This window comes from Protopterus annectens, chromosome 17.part0 (genome assembly GCF_019279795.1).
Source record: "Protopterus annectens isolate FY-2018-M chromosome 17.part0, PAN1.0, whole genome shotgun sequence".
NCBI lineage: Eukaryota > Metazoa > Chordata > Ceratodontiformes > Protopteridae > Protopterus > Protopterus annectens.
In genome coordinates, this window is record NC_056751.1 from 617,340,250 (window position 1) to 617,361,553 (window position 21,304).

At 39.6% G+C, this 21,304-nt stretch overlaps 1 protein-coding gene across 1 annotated transcript in view; it reads left to right on the forward strand.

Moving 5' to 3' along the window:
- The window catches only part of LOC122791475 (butyrophilin subfamily 2 member A1-like), a 797,187-nt gene that overhangs the window by 165,581 nt on the left and 610,302 nt on the right, over positions 1-21,304 (forward strand). Inside the window, exon 3 of the mRNA XM_044059218.1 lies at positions 2,693-3,037. Within this exon, the coding sequence (XP_043915153.1) occupies positions 2,693-3,037 (345 nt within the window). The remainder of the gene's footprint in view (positions 1-2,692; positions 3,038-21,304) is intronic.

Sequence of the window (21,304 nt, forward strand, 5' to 3'; positions counted from 1 at the left end):
TCTGCTTGATATGTATCCAGTATTTATAAGGAGAAATCAACTGTTTCATGCCTTAGTGGGTGCTAACAGGCTAATATTTTCAAGGCACTACAAAAATTATTGCCAGTCAGAAGGTCCTTTGATTAAAAAAGAATTCATGCTGGAATAAATGATTTATCAGGTATCCCATTATACCACATGCACAACTGTGTTGAAGACGTACTGATCTTTTGTAAATGCATAATGTGGATGTTTGCATTAATGAGATATTGCCAGCTTTGTTTTTCTGTGTCCATGTCTTTCACTCTACAACTTTGTGTGCTTGCACAATTGCCCTTCCTGGCTTGGTGGATAGTTGTAAACTGACTCATTTAGATACAATGAAAGCAGTTAACTGCTCATAAGCACTGCATGTTTCTGATTAGCTATTCAGTGTCGCCCTGACATGTAGTGCCCCGTAGGTGAGTAGGGATTGAGAAGAAATAGCTTATCTCTGTTAAGGCTATCCAGAATATTAACTATAAAGCTCTGAATTCATGAGCTCCAATTATATGAGGCTTGATCCAATAACATGTGAATTCTAAGTGCTCCAAGGAGTATGTGCATCTACTTTTCATGATTTATTCAGAATCAGAAAAAAATTGTCAGAGAATTTTGAAGAAATTAAAGCAAAATCTAACAAAAATGTTTTAATGGTTCTTGTAAATGTAATGTGTAAAAAATATCATGCCTTAAATGTATAATTTTAGTTAATATATGTGGCACAATGCCTACAGTGTAAATATAACTAAAGCAAATATGTATTTCTATGTCAGAGTGACTACTGATATCAAGACAGGCAGATAATGAAAAAATAGAGCATTACCTTTTATTTATTTACTTATCCATTCCTTTAAGTACGGATTTATTTATTCATTCATATATGAATGCATTTATTTGTTTTTGTTTGCTCCCCTTGCATTACTCAATAATGCAGGAAAATGAAATAATTGTTTCTTTGTTATATATGAACAATAGCCCTATAAGTGAGCGACAGCTTCTGTTTGGAAATTTAGATATACTGTGGAAACTCTAGTACAGAATCTATTTCTTTTTGAGAAGTTAATGTTGAAATATAAAAAAGTCACAGTCCTGCTACTTTGATTAGTGACACAGTAAGTGCAAATAGGGAAATATATATATATATATATATATATATATATATATATATATATATATATATATATATATATATATATATATATATATATATATATATATATATATACTAAGTTTGAGGCTTGTAGTACCTTGAGTATTTTCACTTCTCATAGGTAAAGTGATCTCATTGATGCATATAAATGGCAGGAATGTAATGGGTGCAGCTTCCAAGATTGTTTGCAGAGGAGAGGGATCCTCTTGCAAACACTCTGCAGTGACATTACAGCAAGATTTAATAATTGTTATTTTATTTTAATTAATTATGCATTTGTTGACTGGGGTAGAGCACTAATCCATGTCGGCCATTTACAGGCTTAGCCTGAGAGAGATATAGAAACAAACTGTTAAAAAAAAAAAAAAAAAACATTAATAACAGAGAAAGCATTAAAGGGAACAAATGAATTACACAATATGCAGTCATTTGCAGCTACTATAGTATAGATGCAATATATAATACTTACATGCATACATTTATGACATAGGCATATAGAAAGAATTATGTCTACAAGTACATATTGTAAGAAAAAATTGGACCAGAAATACATGTGTTGTGTTCCAGAAAATAGGATGCACACATAGCAGGGGATGAAGCAGCCTACAAGACAAGCTAGGGTAGTAAGATAGAGAAGTAGATGGGAAGGAGTTGAGTGAGGAAGAAGAGTGCAGAGGAAAGCAAAGGTTGGTAGAGGTTGGTGTGGAAAGGAGATGAAACCTACATGTTGAGGTTGTTACTCCTAGGAACTGAAAAGTGGGTTTGTCAAGTGAAGTTTTCTGTATTAAGTGACTAAACCATTTTTGAAACAGTGCAATAACTTTGTTTGTGGAAGAATTTTTCATTCTACATCATCATATTTTGAAAGATGGAATGGATTTTGTCTCACCTGGAATAGTTTCATAGATTTTGGGGGATAGGATGGATAATATATACTTAGAGCACTTGAGATTGTAGTGAGGGATTTCTAGGTTTTGAACATTTTAACATTCACTGTATTAGTTAAGCAATTACAGTTTATTTTCTAAAGCTGCCAAAAACTTTCAGCTCTGAACATTGCTTTCAACATTAAAAGTGTGCTGAAGTCTAGGCCACTTAAACATTAATTTATTTTTCCTTCCATTTTACTAGGCAGCCAGTTTGTTTTTAAGTTGTTCTTTTTACATTGTTCATTCTGTTATGCATATAACTTTCTTAACCATATCATTAGTGTTTTAATAATGTGATCATGTGATTGAATTGACACCTTTATTTATTTTTTATTACCCGTGAAAAGATAAATTATTCTGCTTGTAAGATGAAAGTGCTCTGGGCTTAAAACGGTTTGATGATATAAGCCTTGACAGAGATTTTTTTGTAGTTTGTACTTTGTGATATATTTTTCTTTACAAACTGAGTATCTTTAACCTACAGTTTTACTTTTATAAAAGAATGTTTAGTAGAACATATTAAACAATCAACCATGAAGTCTTAAACTGTAGTTTCTCTTATTGATTCAAGAAAATATTTTGTTGATTTTAGACTCACTACAGTTAAATGGTTCCAGTGCACCCATTGTTTCTACAGTTGGTCATGACTCCATTCTCCCATGCTATCTTACTCCAGCAAAGCGGCCACCAGACATGATACTTATTTGGATGAAAATAGGCTCTTACGAAAACAAAGAAGTTCTAACTTATAATGGCAAGACAAATGAAATAAAGACTGGTTTACATTATGAAGGCAAGGCTGAGATTTTTCATGAAGAATTAGATCGTGGGAATGTCTCATTAAAGCTTAGAAATGTCACCATACAGGATGATGGAGTATACACCTGCAATGTAATAGCAGATGTGAGAATTGTACATATTAAACTCCAGATTGCAGGTTGGTATGACACTTTTGTAGCACATATTGTTGACATCTGAAGTATGGCACTGCACACACCCCTTACCATGCTGTAGGAATGGCTGTGTAAACAGTTAAGGCATACATATGAATACGTGGGTAGTTAGGTATGACATAATTATACTTTCTACAAGTAAACAAGCTTTAACAAATATGCAGTTGTTGTTTTGCTGTAATATTGGATTATTTATACATGTGTGTGCGTGCTTATCAGTTACCTGCTTAAAGGTGGACTCTGTACCTGCCCATCCCCCACTAATACATTAAGGTAAGTTTCTGAAAGAGCTCCAATATTGCCTTTATTTGATTAGAAGCTTCTCAAGATAGTCCACTTGTTTTTTCCAACCCACCCACTCTTTTGCTTTGGTGGTTTTATAATACTGGGTCTCTGGCCTTCACTCTTATGGTAATCTGATATGCAGAGTCACTCCCTCTCCTCTTTCATTGCTATTGTCTGTTGTATAAGCTATTTATGTACTCTCCCCACCCATTTGTTTCCCTAGATCCATGATACTGAGTGCCCATCCAGCAAATCAATATGGCTCTTGAGTAAATCTCCTTTAATACACATGGTCTCCTGCTCACTTTCCTATAACCCAGCAACACTTGGGGTCATAGCCTGCATTCCAGAAGTGTTTCCAGTGCCATCCAGGCCAGGGGTATAGCCAGAAAATTTAATTGTTTAGTCTCAAACGCATTTTACTACCCCCCACCACCACCACCACCTGACATTTCAAAATAATGGACATATCTTTCAAAATGTTGCCTCCATTGCAGTTAATAAATGCACACATGATTTTTAGCAGTTTCCTCTAAAGCTATTAAATATAGTGTTCTTAGATTTGCAATCCTCTCTTGTTAGAGGCATTAATTTTGATGACTGTAAAAATAATTTGACCTGAAAAAAGTTACAATGTTCTGATTGATGCAAAGAAAAATGTACTCTGCAGAGTACAAAGTGTATGCCTGGCTTCACCTTAGATCCAGGCAAAGTTAATTACCTTTCATTGTTAAATTGTACTTGCTTAAGTTATTTTGAGTGATTGCTACGGTTTCCTGCTTTCATGTTTTCAATTCACTGAATTTTTTTTTTTGTAAAAAAAATGCTCTTTCTTTCACTGTTACTGCTGTAAGACTGCCTTGAAATTGCCTTCAGCAAGCTGTTTAATTGGTTTCTGGTAATATTATATGAGCGTGTCTGGTCTACTTTCTCCGGGATTCATGAAGCTCGGCACAAGGACAGTGTTAGCCTTGCACTGAGCGTGCGGCATAGAGATAGTGCAGCAGCACCATATGCATATAAATGAAGGCACGCTGCCGCACCGTCCACGTGCACATGAAACGTGCGTGAGTGCAGGGGATGTGTTTAAGCACTGCACGGAGGTGTGAACATGCCCGCTACAGTTGCGCAACCTAAAATGCTGACTAGTACAACCTGCCTCTAATAGTAATCAATCCTGTCAGTATCCGTGGATACTGAAATGTATGCAAAGCATACAAGAGAGTTCTACGAACACCAAAATAAAATCACAGGAGTAAATACACAAGCACGTAGCTGAATGTTGAGCCCCCATCCCTAGAACTATTACATTAAAACCCCGTGTCCATATTTCATTGTTGTTAATTCTTATACCAAGTGGAAGCGAAATGCTGCGTGTTTGCACACCGCTGCCATTTGCTAAGCCTAGCCCAATGGTTAGAGCATTTGCTTAATATCTGCTTATTCGCGGTCCGAGTCATCCTCGTCTGGACGGCCCGAAAATGAATGGGTATTACCTGGGTCAACCTACCATGTCATGAAAGATAAGTATTTGTGTGTACCTATGTGTGTGAAGTACAGCATGTGGAAGAACAAATATGCCAGGGTTGGCCTCACAACCATATTGGTATCAGAGATATGTAGAGTAGGCAATGTGTACTGCTGTCTGTGCCATGGACTAATAACCAGAAAATGGATGGATGGTGTGTATGTGGAGTTTGGGGGGGTGATGGGTAATGTAATAATTCGCCAAGGGGAGACTGGGTTGGATGTACAATAGGTGAACTGGAAGTATACAAGGGAGCAGTGGGAGAATCAAAAAGGAAACTAAAGAACATACATTCACATCCCCAATACTCTCTGTCAGGTCATATTGCAGAACACAATCCCACAAACATATGAACATTAAAATGTACGATACACATGTACAGAAACGGTTCCGGCTCACACTCACATAATGGTTTGGCCTGAACTGAGCCATCCAACTCCTACACACCTGGATACATAATTGAATACCCATCGTCCCCTCCACAGCACCCCCCTCCCCTTGCTGAACATCCATCAAAACCACCCATACTCGGGCTGCTAGCTTGGGCCAGCCATATCTGCACATAGTGCCCCCTACCCACATCTAGTAGGCAGTCTCACTCTAGGCAGTCTCAGGCCTGCAAACTAGGTATCCCATGCATGTATAACCCTCCCTCATTTTTATATAACCAAAAGAATGGGGGTCATCGGTGTCCTCAATTTTTGGACATCCCTCATGTGATAAGTGTCTGTTCTCAAGATAAGACTTGGTGGCACAACACGATCTCAACCCCCGTTGACATCCAGATACAAGTTGGATTAGCAGTACTTGTCCACAACCCTGCTCAGCCTCCACCCGGTCCTGCAGAACCTATGACCTGGGATTAAACATGTGACCATGATGCACGTCTCCCCATGTGCATTATCGGGAATATATACCTTTCACATGTTCCTTAGAAGCTTCCCCATAGCCATCTTCCAAATAGTACAAGTTCACAAATTGTATACCCTGTCCAGGTTCCATGTAGTAATGATGCACGCAACCCCTGTATACAAACGGTACAGGTCCCACCCGGATGTGGGTGTTCATATACATGGCCATGTATAACCCCAGATATGTAGTCATATATCTATAAAAGTACATACTTATATTCGCATAGCTACAGCTACACATCACACATACATGCATATAAGTAGTTGTCAAGTATGTGTCCTGTTCATAAATATGTATACCTGCAAATGTATACATAGGTCTCTCAGAAAAATATGAACATTAACATGTACTATACATATGTACACCAACCGAATGTCACATTTGTTGCCAGTAGTGTGGAATGTCTGCAGTAAAGTCATATATCCTAACTACCATCCATGCAGAATGTATCACAGATGGTTTAGTGATCAAACCAGTGACTATGGTGTTTCTGTTCCTGGGTCCAGGCAATGCAAGGGCTGCTAATTTTATAAGATGCCCAGAATAATGGCTGTCAGATATAGAGTGATTAAGGCACTGGCACTCTCAAGCAGCCATAAGTGGATATGCACAGCAGTAAGTGGCTGTCAATCAACAGTATGTGAAATGTAAATAAGTATTTAGGTGTATATGCATGTGTATGTACAGACAGATATATATATATATATATATATATATATATATATATATATAAATGAAGAATGAAAATGGTCACAATAAAGCATTCACAATGAATGTGAAGGAAAATTGTAGCAGAACCCCCATAATATTGAGTGCTGTCATATCAAGCTGGCCAGAGGTGAGCAAACCTCCTGCATCTCCATACACAGGTAGGATGCTAACAGTAGAACTAACTTTGTCCACGTGCTAAGTCTGACTTTCAAATAGGTACAGGGCAGTCTAAGTCTCCAGACAGAAGTGCCAAAATCCAGAAGACAATTTGAATACCCTGAACATTTGTGAACGTATGTTCCAGGACTATAAGGTTGTGATGTCTGAATATAGTTGGAGTGAGCCAACATACGGGATGTGTCAAGAGCGGTAGGGAGCAGCGCATGTGTAGTGGTGTGTTTTTTTTCCAACTGGAAAATGGATGACTGCTGTGTTAGTGAAGTGTTGAGGCCTGTGTTCAGGTAACTATGAATCATGGGTATACATGCAAATGAAGCAGCACAGCAATAGTGTAGTGGTTAGAGCATCTGCCCAACGAGCAGACATTGCCGGTTCGACTGCAGTACACACCATTTACGATGCGGAGTCCGTATACGAGCATATTCTATTTATTATTTATTTTACATTTGTTAACCGGGAAATTCCGACTCAACCAAGTCCATTTTCAGCAGAGGCCTGGGGAGAAAAGCTCTAACATCAAGTTATACAAATACAATACATCCAGCATAATTCACAAAACAGGTTACATCATGTATGCTGAGAATAGTAATATAACAAGAAATTAATAAAAACACTCCAGGTAAAAGAAGACATGCAACATGGGTAAAAAGACAATGTCAGTTATACATTGGTAAGAAAAGAAAATATATCAAGTAAGATTCTACAGTTAAAAGTACCCTTTCAGATGACCAAGCCTACAGGGATCAGAGCTCCAGCATTTGATCAGAGATTAATTTGGGGAGTTAATAGTAGGTGATACAAGGGCATAACTGGGTACTAAGAAGGTGCGATTTGAGGGAGTTTTTGAATATGGATGTGGAGGGGGCAGTGAACACAGATAGGGGAAGAGAGTTCTAATTTCTGGCAACGGTGTGGGAGTAGAGCATTTTCCCTGCATTACTGTTAGCCTTGGTGATGGAGAGGAGAAATTTTTCACTGGATCTTAGGTACCGGTTTGCAATATAGATAGTAAGTAGGTTGGATAAGGAGGGTTTTTTTTCAGGATATTTGAGAATATTGTAGGCTGTGCCCAGCTTGTGATAGTTAAGTAGCTGTGGTAGCTCAAGCCATTTTAGTTCTTTCAGTGTAGCACAGTGATGGGTTCTATAGGTTGAGTTAGTAGCAAACTTGGTTATTTTATTGTATCATGATTCTAGTTTGCCTAGGTCACATTGTCTGATTTGGGTAAAGATTGGTGCTGCGTATAATAGAGATGAGAGGAGGTGGCTTTGTGCAAGAGTGACTCTTGCTTTTTGTGAGAGAAAGGACTTATGCCTGTATAGGGAGCCTAGTATTTTATGTACTAGTTTTATGGTATGTGAGATATGAACATCAAAGTGGAGATTATTGTCTATTTCAATGCCCAGAAGTTTGATGTTCTGCATTTTTATGCTATATAATGATATAATACCATTGAAATGTGAACTGGAGTGACGTAGCACAGTAAGAATGGAGAAGGTGTTTGCATGATGGGAAGCGACGGTTAAACATGGCGAAATGGAAAAACGCTGCTGGAAAGTGTTGTACTCACCCTTTGTCCAATGGCCCTTGTTCTGCCCAGCAACACAATAAACCGCCTCGGCAAGGCTCAATGCCAGGACCCTACATACCACAACCAATGTGATTTACCACTAAGCCACAGCAGTTATACTTAACTCTGATGTTATCACAAACATAGCAGACATCACAGTCATTAAATAGTATGATCAAAGTAAATAATTATGTAGATGTATATGAATGTGTGTGTATATATATATATATATATATATATATATATATATATATATATATATATATATATATATATATATATATATATACACATATATGTATACATGTATATATATCCCTGTAAAGAATGAACATGGTCACAGTAAAGCATTCATAACAAATGTGAAGGAAAACAGCAGCGGAACTCCCGTATTATTTAGTGCTGTTATATCAAGCCGGCCAGAGGTGAGCAAACCTCCTGCATCTCCAACCACAGGTAGGATGCTAACAGTGGGACTAACTATGGCCACATGCTAAGTCTGACTTTCAAACAGGTACAGGCCAGTCCCAGTCCCCAGTAGGATGAGCCTAAAACCAGAAGACTAATTGAACACCCTGACCGTTATATGAATGTATGTTCCAGGACTATAAGCTTGGGAGTCTAAATATACTTGGAGTGAGTCTACATATGGGACAGGTCTAGAGCAGTAGGGAGTGGTACATGTGTAGTGGTGTGGTTTTTCCAAGTGGAGAATGGATGACTGCTGTGTTAGTGAAGTGTTGAGATGTGTGTTCGGGTAACTATGAACCATGGGTATACATCATAATGAAGCAGCACACCAACAGTGTAGGGGGTTAGAGCATCCACCTAATGAACAGGCATTCACGGTTCAAGTTCAACTATAGCACATATCATTTTCCTTGTGGCATGAATGTTGATCTGCTGTAAAACTGACATAACATGTAAAAGTGAACTTGAGTATCGCATGGGACTTTTAACCAAATAAATTCAATCAAAGTGGTACTGTCATAATGAATAAGGCACAAGTAAGCACAAATAAGCAACAGTAAATATATGTAACAAACAGTAAGCAAATCTGAGTGCGCTTGCGTGGGTGTAAGCAGTGCTCAGCATACAAAATGTAAATAAGTATGTACAGATATATATATATATATATATATATATATATATATATATATATATATACAGACACACACACACACACATATATATATATATATATATATATATATATATATATATATACATTTATGAAGAATGAATGTCGTAACAGTAAAGCATAGAAAAGGAATGAGAAGGGAATCAACAGCAACTATAGTATTATATAGTGCTGTCATCGTATGTCATATCACGCTAGCTAGGAGTGAGCAAAGCACTGCTGCTCACACCACAGTTGATTGATTTGCTAAGTCTACTTTACACACAGAGGGTAGTCCCTACTGTGACTACCCAAACATGATATAGACCATTTGGCCTTCCAGCCATTGCACAAGCAAGGGCAGGGATGTTCAAAGACTAAATAGTGGGAGAGCCTGAGAATACATGGGGTGGGACAACACATGTGTAGGGCCCCTAATGCTCTGGAGAGGGCAATGTGTGGAGGTGTATCATGGCTGCTATAACAAGTGGACAATGGAAGTTACGTGTGTAATTTGAACACGGGTGGGGTGGAGGTACTATGGCTATGAAATTATGGAGCCAGGCGTGCCAGGGTTGGATGGCTCAGTTCTAATTGGATTGCCCCGTGGAGGTCAACGAGTTCTTTATAGATATTTATGCATGCACGCATGCATACATCAATATGTAGAAGTACATTCTCTGTAACACGTGCATTCCATTTGCAGACATAAATAACATGAATGTGCACTTACACACCTTGACAGTAGATGGAGTAACAGGCTGTGCAGAAGAGGGACGGGACAAAACTGCAAAAATGCAGAGATGTGTACAGAGTCCAAAGTCAGTGTTGTGCTGCCAATTATCAAATGGGAGGACTTCCCCACACATGGAATCATTCCTGTGATCTGCCCGCTACGGCAATGCCAATTACTAAACTATTTGTAAATGAAATACACCAAACACGTACATAATTAGGATCTCATGTGTAATGTGTGCATTACCACATGGTCATATATATTAATTAATTGTAGTGTCATGTTAACAGGAGTAAGGATGTAATGAAGTATAGAGTCTATTCTTGCCATAAACACATGTGTGCCCCGTGTGGGACAGCCCAATAATTGTGAATAGCATTCTTTTGGCCGCTCACGCCACCAATGCTTGTGGACTAAATGTATGGGAGTTCTGAGGATACATGGAGTGAGTCAACTGATGGGATGGGTCTATAGGAGTAGGGAGTGGCCAGTGTGTAGTGGTGTGGATACACCGCGAATCCGACTGGAGAATGGATGACAGCAGTGTAAGGGAGGCATTAGGGTGTATGTTTGGGGAACCAGGAGCCATGGGTATATGGGTATATCTGCAACCGAAGCAGGACAGCAATAGTGCATTGGTTAGAGCAACCCCATAATGAACAGACATTCTTGTACCGAATCCCACTGTATCACATGCCAATTATCATTGGTAATCCGTACATGAACATATTGTGACATCTGTCTGCTGTATAACCTGCTAAATATCAGTTAAAAGATAGCTGGAGTGAAGTGTCAGTGTCATAATGAATAAGGCACTAGTAAGCAGGTCAAGCATATATAAACACCAGTATGCATTTGTAAGTGCTTTTGCGCAGGGTATGTATTGCTTTACAGATTTTATATATATATATCTATACATATATAAATATATATATATATATATATATATATATATATATATATATATACAGTTGCAGACATATACATATATATATATATATATATATATATATATATATATATATATATAGATGTATATATATATGGGTCTACTTCATATGGTTGACAGTTCATATGGTCGACATTCAAATGGTCGACAGTTCATTTGATCAACTACCAGTACTCAAGGCATTTAGGGATTTGCCCCTTCCCCAAAGTTCTGCGACCCTGGAGTTGATATATATAGATAGGAGGGGTGTGGGGGGCACATCACCCCAAATTGGAGGGGTGTGGGAGTGAAGCCCCCCACTAATATTAGTTTAAAAGTCCTTTAAAACATGAAAGTATAACAACAACTCAACATTTTTAACATATATAGGTGGGGGGCTTCATCCCCCCACACCCCCCTAACTATATATATCAACTCCAGGGTCGCACAACTTTGGGGAGGGGGGCAAATCCCTGTTAAGAGGCTTGAGTACTGGTTGTCGACCAAATGAGCCGTCAACCATATGAGTTTCGACTATATATATATATATATATATATATATATATATATATATATATATAGTTGCAGACATATACATATACGTATATATATATATATATATATATATATATATATATATATATATATATATGTGTGTGTGTGTGTGTGTGTGCATAGATATACATTGATATACAGCTATGATAGGAAACAGCACACAAGAATGACATATGTTCACAGGCTATGCCAATGGAAGTGAGGAGCCCAAGCAAGAAACATGAAATATGTAGCATGCCCTTCCACCCCCCTCCAGCCGGACATGGGAAACATACACGCAAACAATGTAAAGAGTCCACTGCTCCCCAGACCACAGGCAGGATACAACCAGGGGGGTACACAGTGCGCCCGTGAATTCTAATCTTGGAACTCAGACTGGAGCGTCCCTTGCGGGACACCCCAATAATTGCCCAAACCAAAAGAAGGTGATAGTCCGGACATTTTGGCCACGGTATATACAGACTCAGAATACAAGGGTGGGAAACCCTGATGACCCATCGGCCGAGCCAATTGTATGAAATGGGTCTTGTGAAGTGGAGAATGGGCAGCATGTAATGGTGTGTCTAGAACAGACCAGGACCCAGAGTAAGGATGGGTGCTGTTGAGGAGGTGAGGGTTGTAGAACTATGGGTAGCTACCTATGGTTCTAGGTGTGCAGGTGTTGGCTGATGTGGGCCTATATGTACAGCCCTAGGGATGCAAGCGAATGTGTTCATTGGGCAGAGGCGTCGCCCAATGAGCAGCCACACCCACTATGAGTCCAACTGCAGCAAAGTGTTATCTATATGGCAAGGAACGGAATAACCAGATGTCGACGTATATATGTAGAGGTATGTGTATGTATATCTACCCATAGAGACATAGATATAAGCCTCTCCCTCTCTGTAGTACAAATGTATACATACAGAGACAGACTACAGATACATACCCACATATAAATATATACATATGCAGACACCCATAGACCCATTTGTCGTTTTATATATATATATATATATATATATATATATATATATATATATATATATATATATATATATATATATATATGTATATATATATATATATATATATATATATATATATGTGAGAGTAAATATACACATGTATATAGCTAGGATATGATACAGCAATTACGAGTAACATATAACAGGCCATGCATATGGTGGTGGGAGGTCCAATAAACAAACGGGTAACAAATAACATCACCCCCCCCCCACCACCACCCAGCTAGGCCACTGAGACATACAGACAAACAATAAAGGTAAACACACCACTTCTTCCCAGACCACCTGCAGGATACTACCAGCGGGAGAGACCTGCAAGGTCTAATCTTGAAACATATACATCAATTTCCCTTGTGGGACACCAAAAATTAATGATCGGAGGCAGTCCCGGTAATGACTTATCAAACCAGGCTGTAGATGTACACGGACCAATAGGTTGTGCAAGCCAGATAACCTATAGGCCGACAGAACGCCCGACATGTATCATGACAAGGGAAGAGTGGGCAGTGTGAAGTGGTGTGTTTATACCCCACCTTCACCCACATTAAGGATGAGTGCTGTAGAGGAGTGACAGGTGGGGGAACTATGGGTATGCGATTATGGGCCTAAGCGTGCAGGTGTTGGCTGGCAAAGTCATATTAGGTCCGCCCTGGGGGTGTAAGTAATATTCCGATATGGGCATAGCTAATGCCCTAATCTCCCAACCCCTAAGAGCACATCCACTGGACAGGCCATAAACCATTTGGGGAACAAATAGGGACCATACCTTTGAACTGTCCCCAACTTCCAGGGACGTCCTTGATTTCGACTCAGTTTCTAACTCTGTCCCACTAAACCCTCCTAAAACTAGTGACATTAGGAGGAAAGATGGTGAATTAAGAGTCACAAACATCAAGTACCTCAGAAAATGTGTATGAATTCATATGCTTTGAGTCTGTCAATGTGTCAGTTTAATAACACCAATAATTTAAATGTGTCCCTGATATTGTTATGACATGTCCCTGATTCAGTCTTTATTTTTCTCCAGTCGTATGAGAGGTCTGATAGGGACAGAAAGCACATATTCCACTGACAGCCTTAGAAAGATGATAGAATATTAGGTATGCAGTAGCATGACTCAGCTGATGGATGTGGGTTCCAAAACACAATTACTTGTTTGCATTGAAGAGTCTCAGTTCCCATGTATTAGACAGATGGGTGCAGACTGTAAGAGGAACACACCAATAATATGAATCAAACCCTGGACAGGCCGCGGATTCCGTACAGTCAAACGGCATGACGTCGCCTAATGGGCAGCCATTCCCAATACTGTAGGCATGCAATCCGATGTAATAGGCATCACAAGCTAATATCATAGTCCTCACTCCCACCCAGGGGTGTGAGGGTCAGATGCAAACACCAAATGCAATGCATTTGCATGTGCGGGAGCAGGTGGGTGTAAGCCTGTTTGGCCACCAGTATGCGAGTATTACACTGGTAAAGCAATGTAGAGGCTAACTGGGTGTAAGAAACTGTAATCCGAGGTTAGCATTGCTTAACACCATGTAAACCCACGCACACCCACTCACAACTGCTTTAATGTGCCTTAATTACTCCGTATCCAATTACCTTGTTCTGCCCTGCAAAAAATAATTCCAACGAAGATAATACAAATGATCCAGTTGGCGGTTTCAATTTTTTATTTACACAATTGGGCCAACTCATTCGAACTTTACGTAGCAATATTTGGCATTCTAGGCTCTTTAAAGCCTATCAGAATCGCAACATAACACCCAGAGGCTTAAGAATTAAACATCAGCCTCTAGTTAGCAAAGCAGATGAAACTTTATTACAGGAATGGAAATTGGCTCAGCAAAAGGCCTCCATGTCCTTTGTGAATATACTAGCCTCGTTTTATGACAGGACAGTACAAGTCAATATTTGTGATGTGCAAGAAACTTGTCATCGGTTGAAGGAATATGAAAGTTTACCTAATTTTAAGGATAATTTGAGTAAACTATCTAGGGAATTGGTGGTCTTTGAGAACGGCTTGAAGGAGAAGAAATTACACAAATTCACTAGGGATGTTGAAGATTATGAAAAAGGCAAGCCTTTTGAGTCACAGAGAAGTATCAGGTTTGCCGAGGGTACCAGGACTCCTAGAAGTCCCATTTACTCACGTAAAAAAAGACCCAGGTCAATATTAAAGAAAGACTTTTCACAGGGTACTACCTCTGGTGAGGAATCCTCTGTCACAGATACGGAAGTTAACCACATTGATGATTCTCCTGTCTCCAAAAAGGGTCGCAATTCTGAATTCCCTTTAGACGTAAGAGACACAGGGGGGACGCAAGCACAGGTGCAGCAACATTAGAAGATTTTCTTCAGTCCATAGTGAAATGAACCCAGTTTACTCAAACATACATAATATTTCTAGTTATGTATTACCCTCCGTTCAGGAATCTTTGATAAATAAAGGACTTGGTTTCATTCCCGGATTTTTTGTGGATGAGAGTGTTTTTGTTGCTGATACTATGGCTTTTTGTCATAAAATTAATTTGAAACTATTTTTTGATCAACAGGATAGTTCTCAAAGATCTGCTGAATTTCGGTTTTTACCATCTAACTTCAATCCACCTATGGACAAGCATGTGGCTATATTTCAACAAGATATCAATAAGGATTTACACCACAATATGGGTTCAGGCAATATTTTGAGACAGAATCTTAATTTAGATGAACAACAGGCCTTAGATGATCTCAAATCTAATACTAACATTGTTATTCTTCCGGCGGCTAAGGGTGGGGCGATTGTGATTATGGACTCCAGTTATTACTGGGCTGAAGGTAAAAGACAATTATCTAACAATCAGCATTACTTCCATATGTCCTTGGACCCAACTCCTATTTCAAGAAAGCCATAGATGATTTTCTGGATTCTGCATCAGATGAAGGGATTATCAGTGCCAAAATCAGAATTCAACTAACAGTACAAGACCCTTGTAAGCAATATTTATATTTACTACCTAAAATCCACAAATATCTCAGGGAACCTCCCGGTAGACCAATTGTCTCAGGGATTGGTTCACTTACTGAACCTTTATCTGTTTATTTAACCAAGCACTTAAAGCCCCTATTAGGTTCATAGGTTCATAGGTTAGTACTAGGCTAACTGCCCTTGTGAGCCATTGTAAGCCTAGCCAGTTATCCCTTGTGAGACTCAAACTCTCAAAATATTGACACATATCAGGGCCAGGATTAAGGATACAACCGAGTTTCTTCAAATAGTTACGGAATCTCAATTGGAACCCAACTGGCTTATGTGCAGTCTTGATGTCAAGTCTCTAGATACCTGTATTCCCCATTGGTCTGGATTGCTGGCACTGGAATTTTGGCTTAATAGAACAAACATCTATCCACCTGGTTTTAACACCCTTTTAGTTTGCATGGCTGAACATGTACTTACCAGGAATGTTTTTTACTTCCAAGACCAATGCTATTGGCAGATTCAGGGTACTGCGATGGGGGCATCTTTTGCCCCAATTTATGCAGATTTATTCATGGGGTATATAGAGGAACAGATTATCTATGATGGCATGCATAATTTATATTTACTTGAGATTGACATCTGGCGCCATTATCTTGATGATTGTTGGTTAGTTTGGAGAGGGGGCCCGGAATATCTCCAAGAATTTGTGGAATATCTTAACTGTAACAAGTGGGGGGTTGAATTCACTTTTAATTACAATATACAAGAAATAGATTTTTTGGATGTACATTTGGAGTGCAATTCAGATCATACTTTAAGGACTACAGTTTACAGGAAGTATCCCCAATACAATAGTTTGTTACATGCGTCCAGTCTCCATCCCAGACACATCATCAAAAATATTCCCAAATTGCAGTTTCTCAGAATTAAAAGAATTTGCTCTTCACAGCAGGATTTCACTACATGTCATCATGATCTCACCAATAGATTTTTAGAAAGAGGATACAAGCATGACAATGTTAAAACTGCATCAATATGGGCTTCCAATCAATACCGATCTAAACACATAGGTGGCAATCAGGATACCCTCAGGTTAGTTACAACATTTGGAAGGAATACCCAACAGTTCACTCAAATTATAAACAAACATTGGAATGTACTTAAAAGTAACATACGACTTGATGACTGGTTGGGGGATAGATGTCAGTTTTCATACAGAAAATGAAAAACCCTGGGGTCACACTTTTCACATTATAAGAGGACCATGACCGAAACAAATATGTATCATAGGTCCATAGGTTCATAGATTAGTACTAAGCTAACTGCCCTTGTGAGACATTTTAAGCCTAGCCAATTATCCCTTGTGAGATTCAAACCCTGAACCTTGTGTTTGTCAGGCAAACACCATCAAATTACTCTCTCGGGGGATAAATTAGTGGGGTGCTATCCATGTGGGCACTGCTCCTTCTGCAAACATATTTTTAAAACCAAGAACTTTACTAGTAAAAATACAGGCAAATTATTTGACATCAAATGTTTTGCTAATTGTGGAAGTGAGTGGGTCATTTATTTAGCCACATGCATATGTCAATTGTTCTACATTGGTCAAACATCCAGACAGTTCAGATGTCAGATGTCAGAACATCTGGGAGATATTAGAAATGCTAGAATGACCAATGCTTTGTATAAGCACTCACTGATTCACAAAACAGCCAAATTCATTTTTACTATTATTGACAGAATTATTGGAAACAAAGGCTTTAGAACAGGATGGCACAATTTATTGAACACCAAAGAAAAGAAATGGATAGTCAAACTAGGTGGTCTTTTTCCACCAGGTTTAAATGATAAATTATGATGTAGTATTCATGATTATGCTGATTCTCCAGTATACCTTTTTTGTAATTTCTTATTATAAATATTTTTTATATTTTATTTTCATTATATATCATGAAATTTCTTAATGATCTAACATATTTGGTTTATATCTATTTTTGTATGTTGTTTTTTTGCATTCCACTTCTGCATATTATTATGTATATTCATATAACAATTGAATCAAACATATTGTATGAACTATTGATCCTTGCTCTCTTTACAGGAAATTATGTCATTTTTTTCTATAATTGGATACTCTATTTAAATGTAATTCCTGAACTACTGACCATGTATAACCACTGAAGAAAGCTATATGCTGAAACCAGTCTGGTAACTTCAATAAATTATTTCTGCTTTGAGTCCCTGGTGCTGGCCTCCTTCTTTTGGTTACAACAAAATAAATGGCCTCTGCAAGGCTCCGAACCAGGACCTTACACACACAGCTAATGTGATTTACCAATAAGCCATGGCAGATATACAGACATCGGACCTTACCACAAACATATCATCTAGCGCAGTCATTCAATAGTATAGGAAATGTATTCCATCATGTAGATGTATGTGTGACTGTATATGTCCAGCATATATGTACATGCATATAGAGAGATATATCAGGAACATACCATGTGACAACAAAGCATTACAAACGAATGAAAAGGAAACACCAGCAATGCCTGTATTATGCAGTGGTGTTGTCCTATGTAATATCAAGACTCCCTCAGACAGACATGTGTCATTCATACAAGCAAACATTTGTACATTGGCCGTATACATCACTCTGTGCATGTTATTTACATTAACACAACAGTTCCTGTCCAGTCATTATGTGAGAACAGTACTCTTTCAAGGTGCTGTGTGCGGCATCATCATCATGATAAAGGTAAATGGGGTAAACCATAGAGGAAATGGTAGTGTTGTGTGTACAATGGGGTTGTCTGCATCACGTGTACCTGGAACATTTAGGAGTCATGTGCATACTAGGATTGTGCATCTGAAAGATGCGGTGAGGACAACAGGAGTATGTTGTGAAGCATATTAAAAGGGTTACATGTGTCCAGTGGACATGTGCATGAAATGGACAGCTATGTATGGGGCAAATGTTGTCCTAGGAACTGAATGACCTTATGTTTCCATAAGGTGAGAGTGGGATGTGGGGGAAAGAGAGTAGGTATGCCCGTGGAGGATAGGTAGGGTAGGATGACAGACAAGACAGCATACAGGGTCGGTATATGACACATGTGGGGGGATACACCTTGGACGGGGACGGGTGTCTGGCATTTACAACCCCATGAGCCCCCAGATGGAAACAGTGGGATGGAGGTCCACAGCCATGGGCAGCCACCACTGCACCAAAACAGCTGCAAAGGAGGCAGTTCTGGGGGCTGTCTAGGAGGGGCAGCCTCACTGTGTAAATGTGGCACTCTGCCCTTGAGCTGGTGTATCTGGCCTCAAAACCCCTTATTGAGCCCCTTACGCACCACATCCAGGACTGTACGACAGCGAACATGTTCCTGTCTGGCCCTGCTGCTGGGGGGACAAGCCCCATCCTCAGTGGCAGGACCAACAGAAGGTGGTGCAGAGCCAACAGAGGTGGAGTTCCAAGGCTGGGCCCCATATGTGCTGGTGCCTGGTGCCATGGCCAACTGAAGTGGGAGAGGAGGTTCTGCCGGGACCTCCAAACCCATACAGCCTATGGTGTTGCAGTTTACACACAGATATGGCATAGTAATAGTCAACAGCATTCAGGATTACCTACAACAGCATGCATAGATATGACCATCATCGTAACACAACAGATGGTATACATTTGCAGAGGGAGCACAACACATGCACAGGCTGCCAATGCTCATATCCAGATTAACTTCTTCCAACTTAGCCTACTTCTTTTTCTCATCTATCAAGCAATCTCCTTTCTGTTGTACTCTTCTGATCTTCTCTATTACCCCCGTAATGATTCTTTCATTCATCTCTACACTACCTAACACTATTCTCACTCCTTGAAAAGTTAGACTATCTAGTATAAGTAAAATTACTCTTTGCCTGTGCCTATCTTTTCCTAATTATGTCTTGTCTATGAATGCTATCCTGCAACTCTGTTGGTTATTACAATAATGTATTAATATGTATCTATTTTATCCTGCATGTAATTTACTCTAAATGTGGAGCTTTTCTCCCCGGGCCTCCGCTGAAAATGGACATATATCCAGTTGGATTCTCCCGGTCAACAAATGTAAAATAAAATAAATAAATAAATAAAATATATACTGCATAACATCTGTATAAAGTGTAGAAGACGTGTGGCTGCAGCTATGAGCAGTGCCCCATTATTGGCATGTCACTGAGAACCCCAGACAGTGTCTGTCATACCACTGTTTCATGTGACATATGTCCAGTCAGAGATACGATGGCAGTAACACATCCCTATCACCATGTACTGGCTGCAATCAACACTATGCTCCTGCTGTTCACAGATGTGTATTCAGTGTGTACCACAGGAAACAAATGGTTCCACACACTGACCAGTCCACAGATGGCCCTACAGATGAAGGTCCCTCATGAACAGAGCACTGTCATGTCAGTTTTAAAACATGCAGAATAGCCATCAGCACACACAACTTGTTAAACAGGCAGTAGTCTCAATGAAGCATAGCTACTCTTACATGCTCTAGTCATGTCTGGCACATCACCCTCCTGTCTGTAGGCTATTTCCCACTGTGTATGTTGTCTGAGGAACATCCAGATATCATCTGTGATGCCATTTCCAAACACCACATCCAGGTACCGCTCACAGCAACTGTCATGGCCAAACACCAACATGATGTTCCTAGATATTGTACTGTGTTTTTCATGTGAATGGCTATGGGAACAGCATCACAGCTGTTCCACATGCAATCGGCTAGAGGAGGACTACAATAGGTGCAGAGGCTATCACCTGATCATGACCATCACTTACAATACACAAGCTGCTGCTGAGCAGGTGTACACCTCCACATCCACCAGAGAATGTGTGGGAGGGACAGACAAAGTACATCAGAGAAGGGCTTGGAGACTAAAACCTAAGCATTGTCTGTCACACACCTACCAGTATAGGGGTCATACCCCTGACTGACTAGTCATTACTATTACAAGTGCATACAGTTACTCCATGTGCCACAAAGCTGACATGTTGCTGTGCTGTAAGAACATATATGTGTGTTGGTGAGAGACATCTGCAACAGAGCTATAGCAGACAAACATTAGGTGTAGCACACATGGCTGTCCACATGAACGGATGTCATTGTCAACACAACCACACTCTCTAATGGACTCACATTGACACCCTTTGCCAGGCTCACACATATACTCCCTAACTACTTAGTTTGCCACACTGCAGTAATGCACAGGTACTACATGCACCACAGGGGATATCCAGAGGTTCTATGGGCTAGGGCATGTGAACATGTTTGACATCTGTTGGTATGCCAATGGGAGTTATACTGGGAGTGACTGTGGTTGGTAGCATCATACCTCACACGCACACACAAGGTGCCAGTAATGACAATCAAGTGTGCATTGCTTCATGGGTGTGTAGTGGCTGGTTGTGCAAGATGACTGCACAAGGCTGGGTGAGGGGTAATCCTTGGTATCGCGCCACCCAACAATGGTGTGCAGTGTGGTACAGGGGTGTAGTGTCTGCAATGTCCCACACAGATGGGTATTGAATGAATTGCCCTGACATCCTGGTTATCATTGTGTATGGCCATAGCTATGCAATCCATGCCATGTCTGTGTTTGATAGTCCTTGACATGGACATTGCCTGGGATGTGCATGTCCCACAATAATGTACAGTGACATGTACAGGTGTACCTGGTTTGGTTGGCACATGTTGTGTA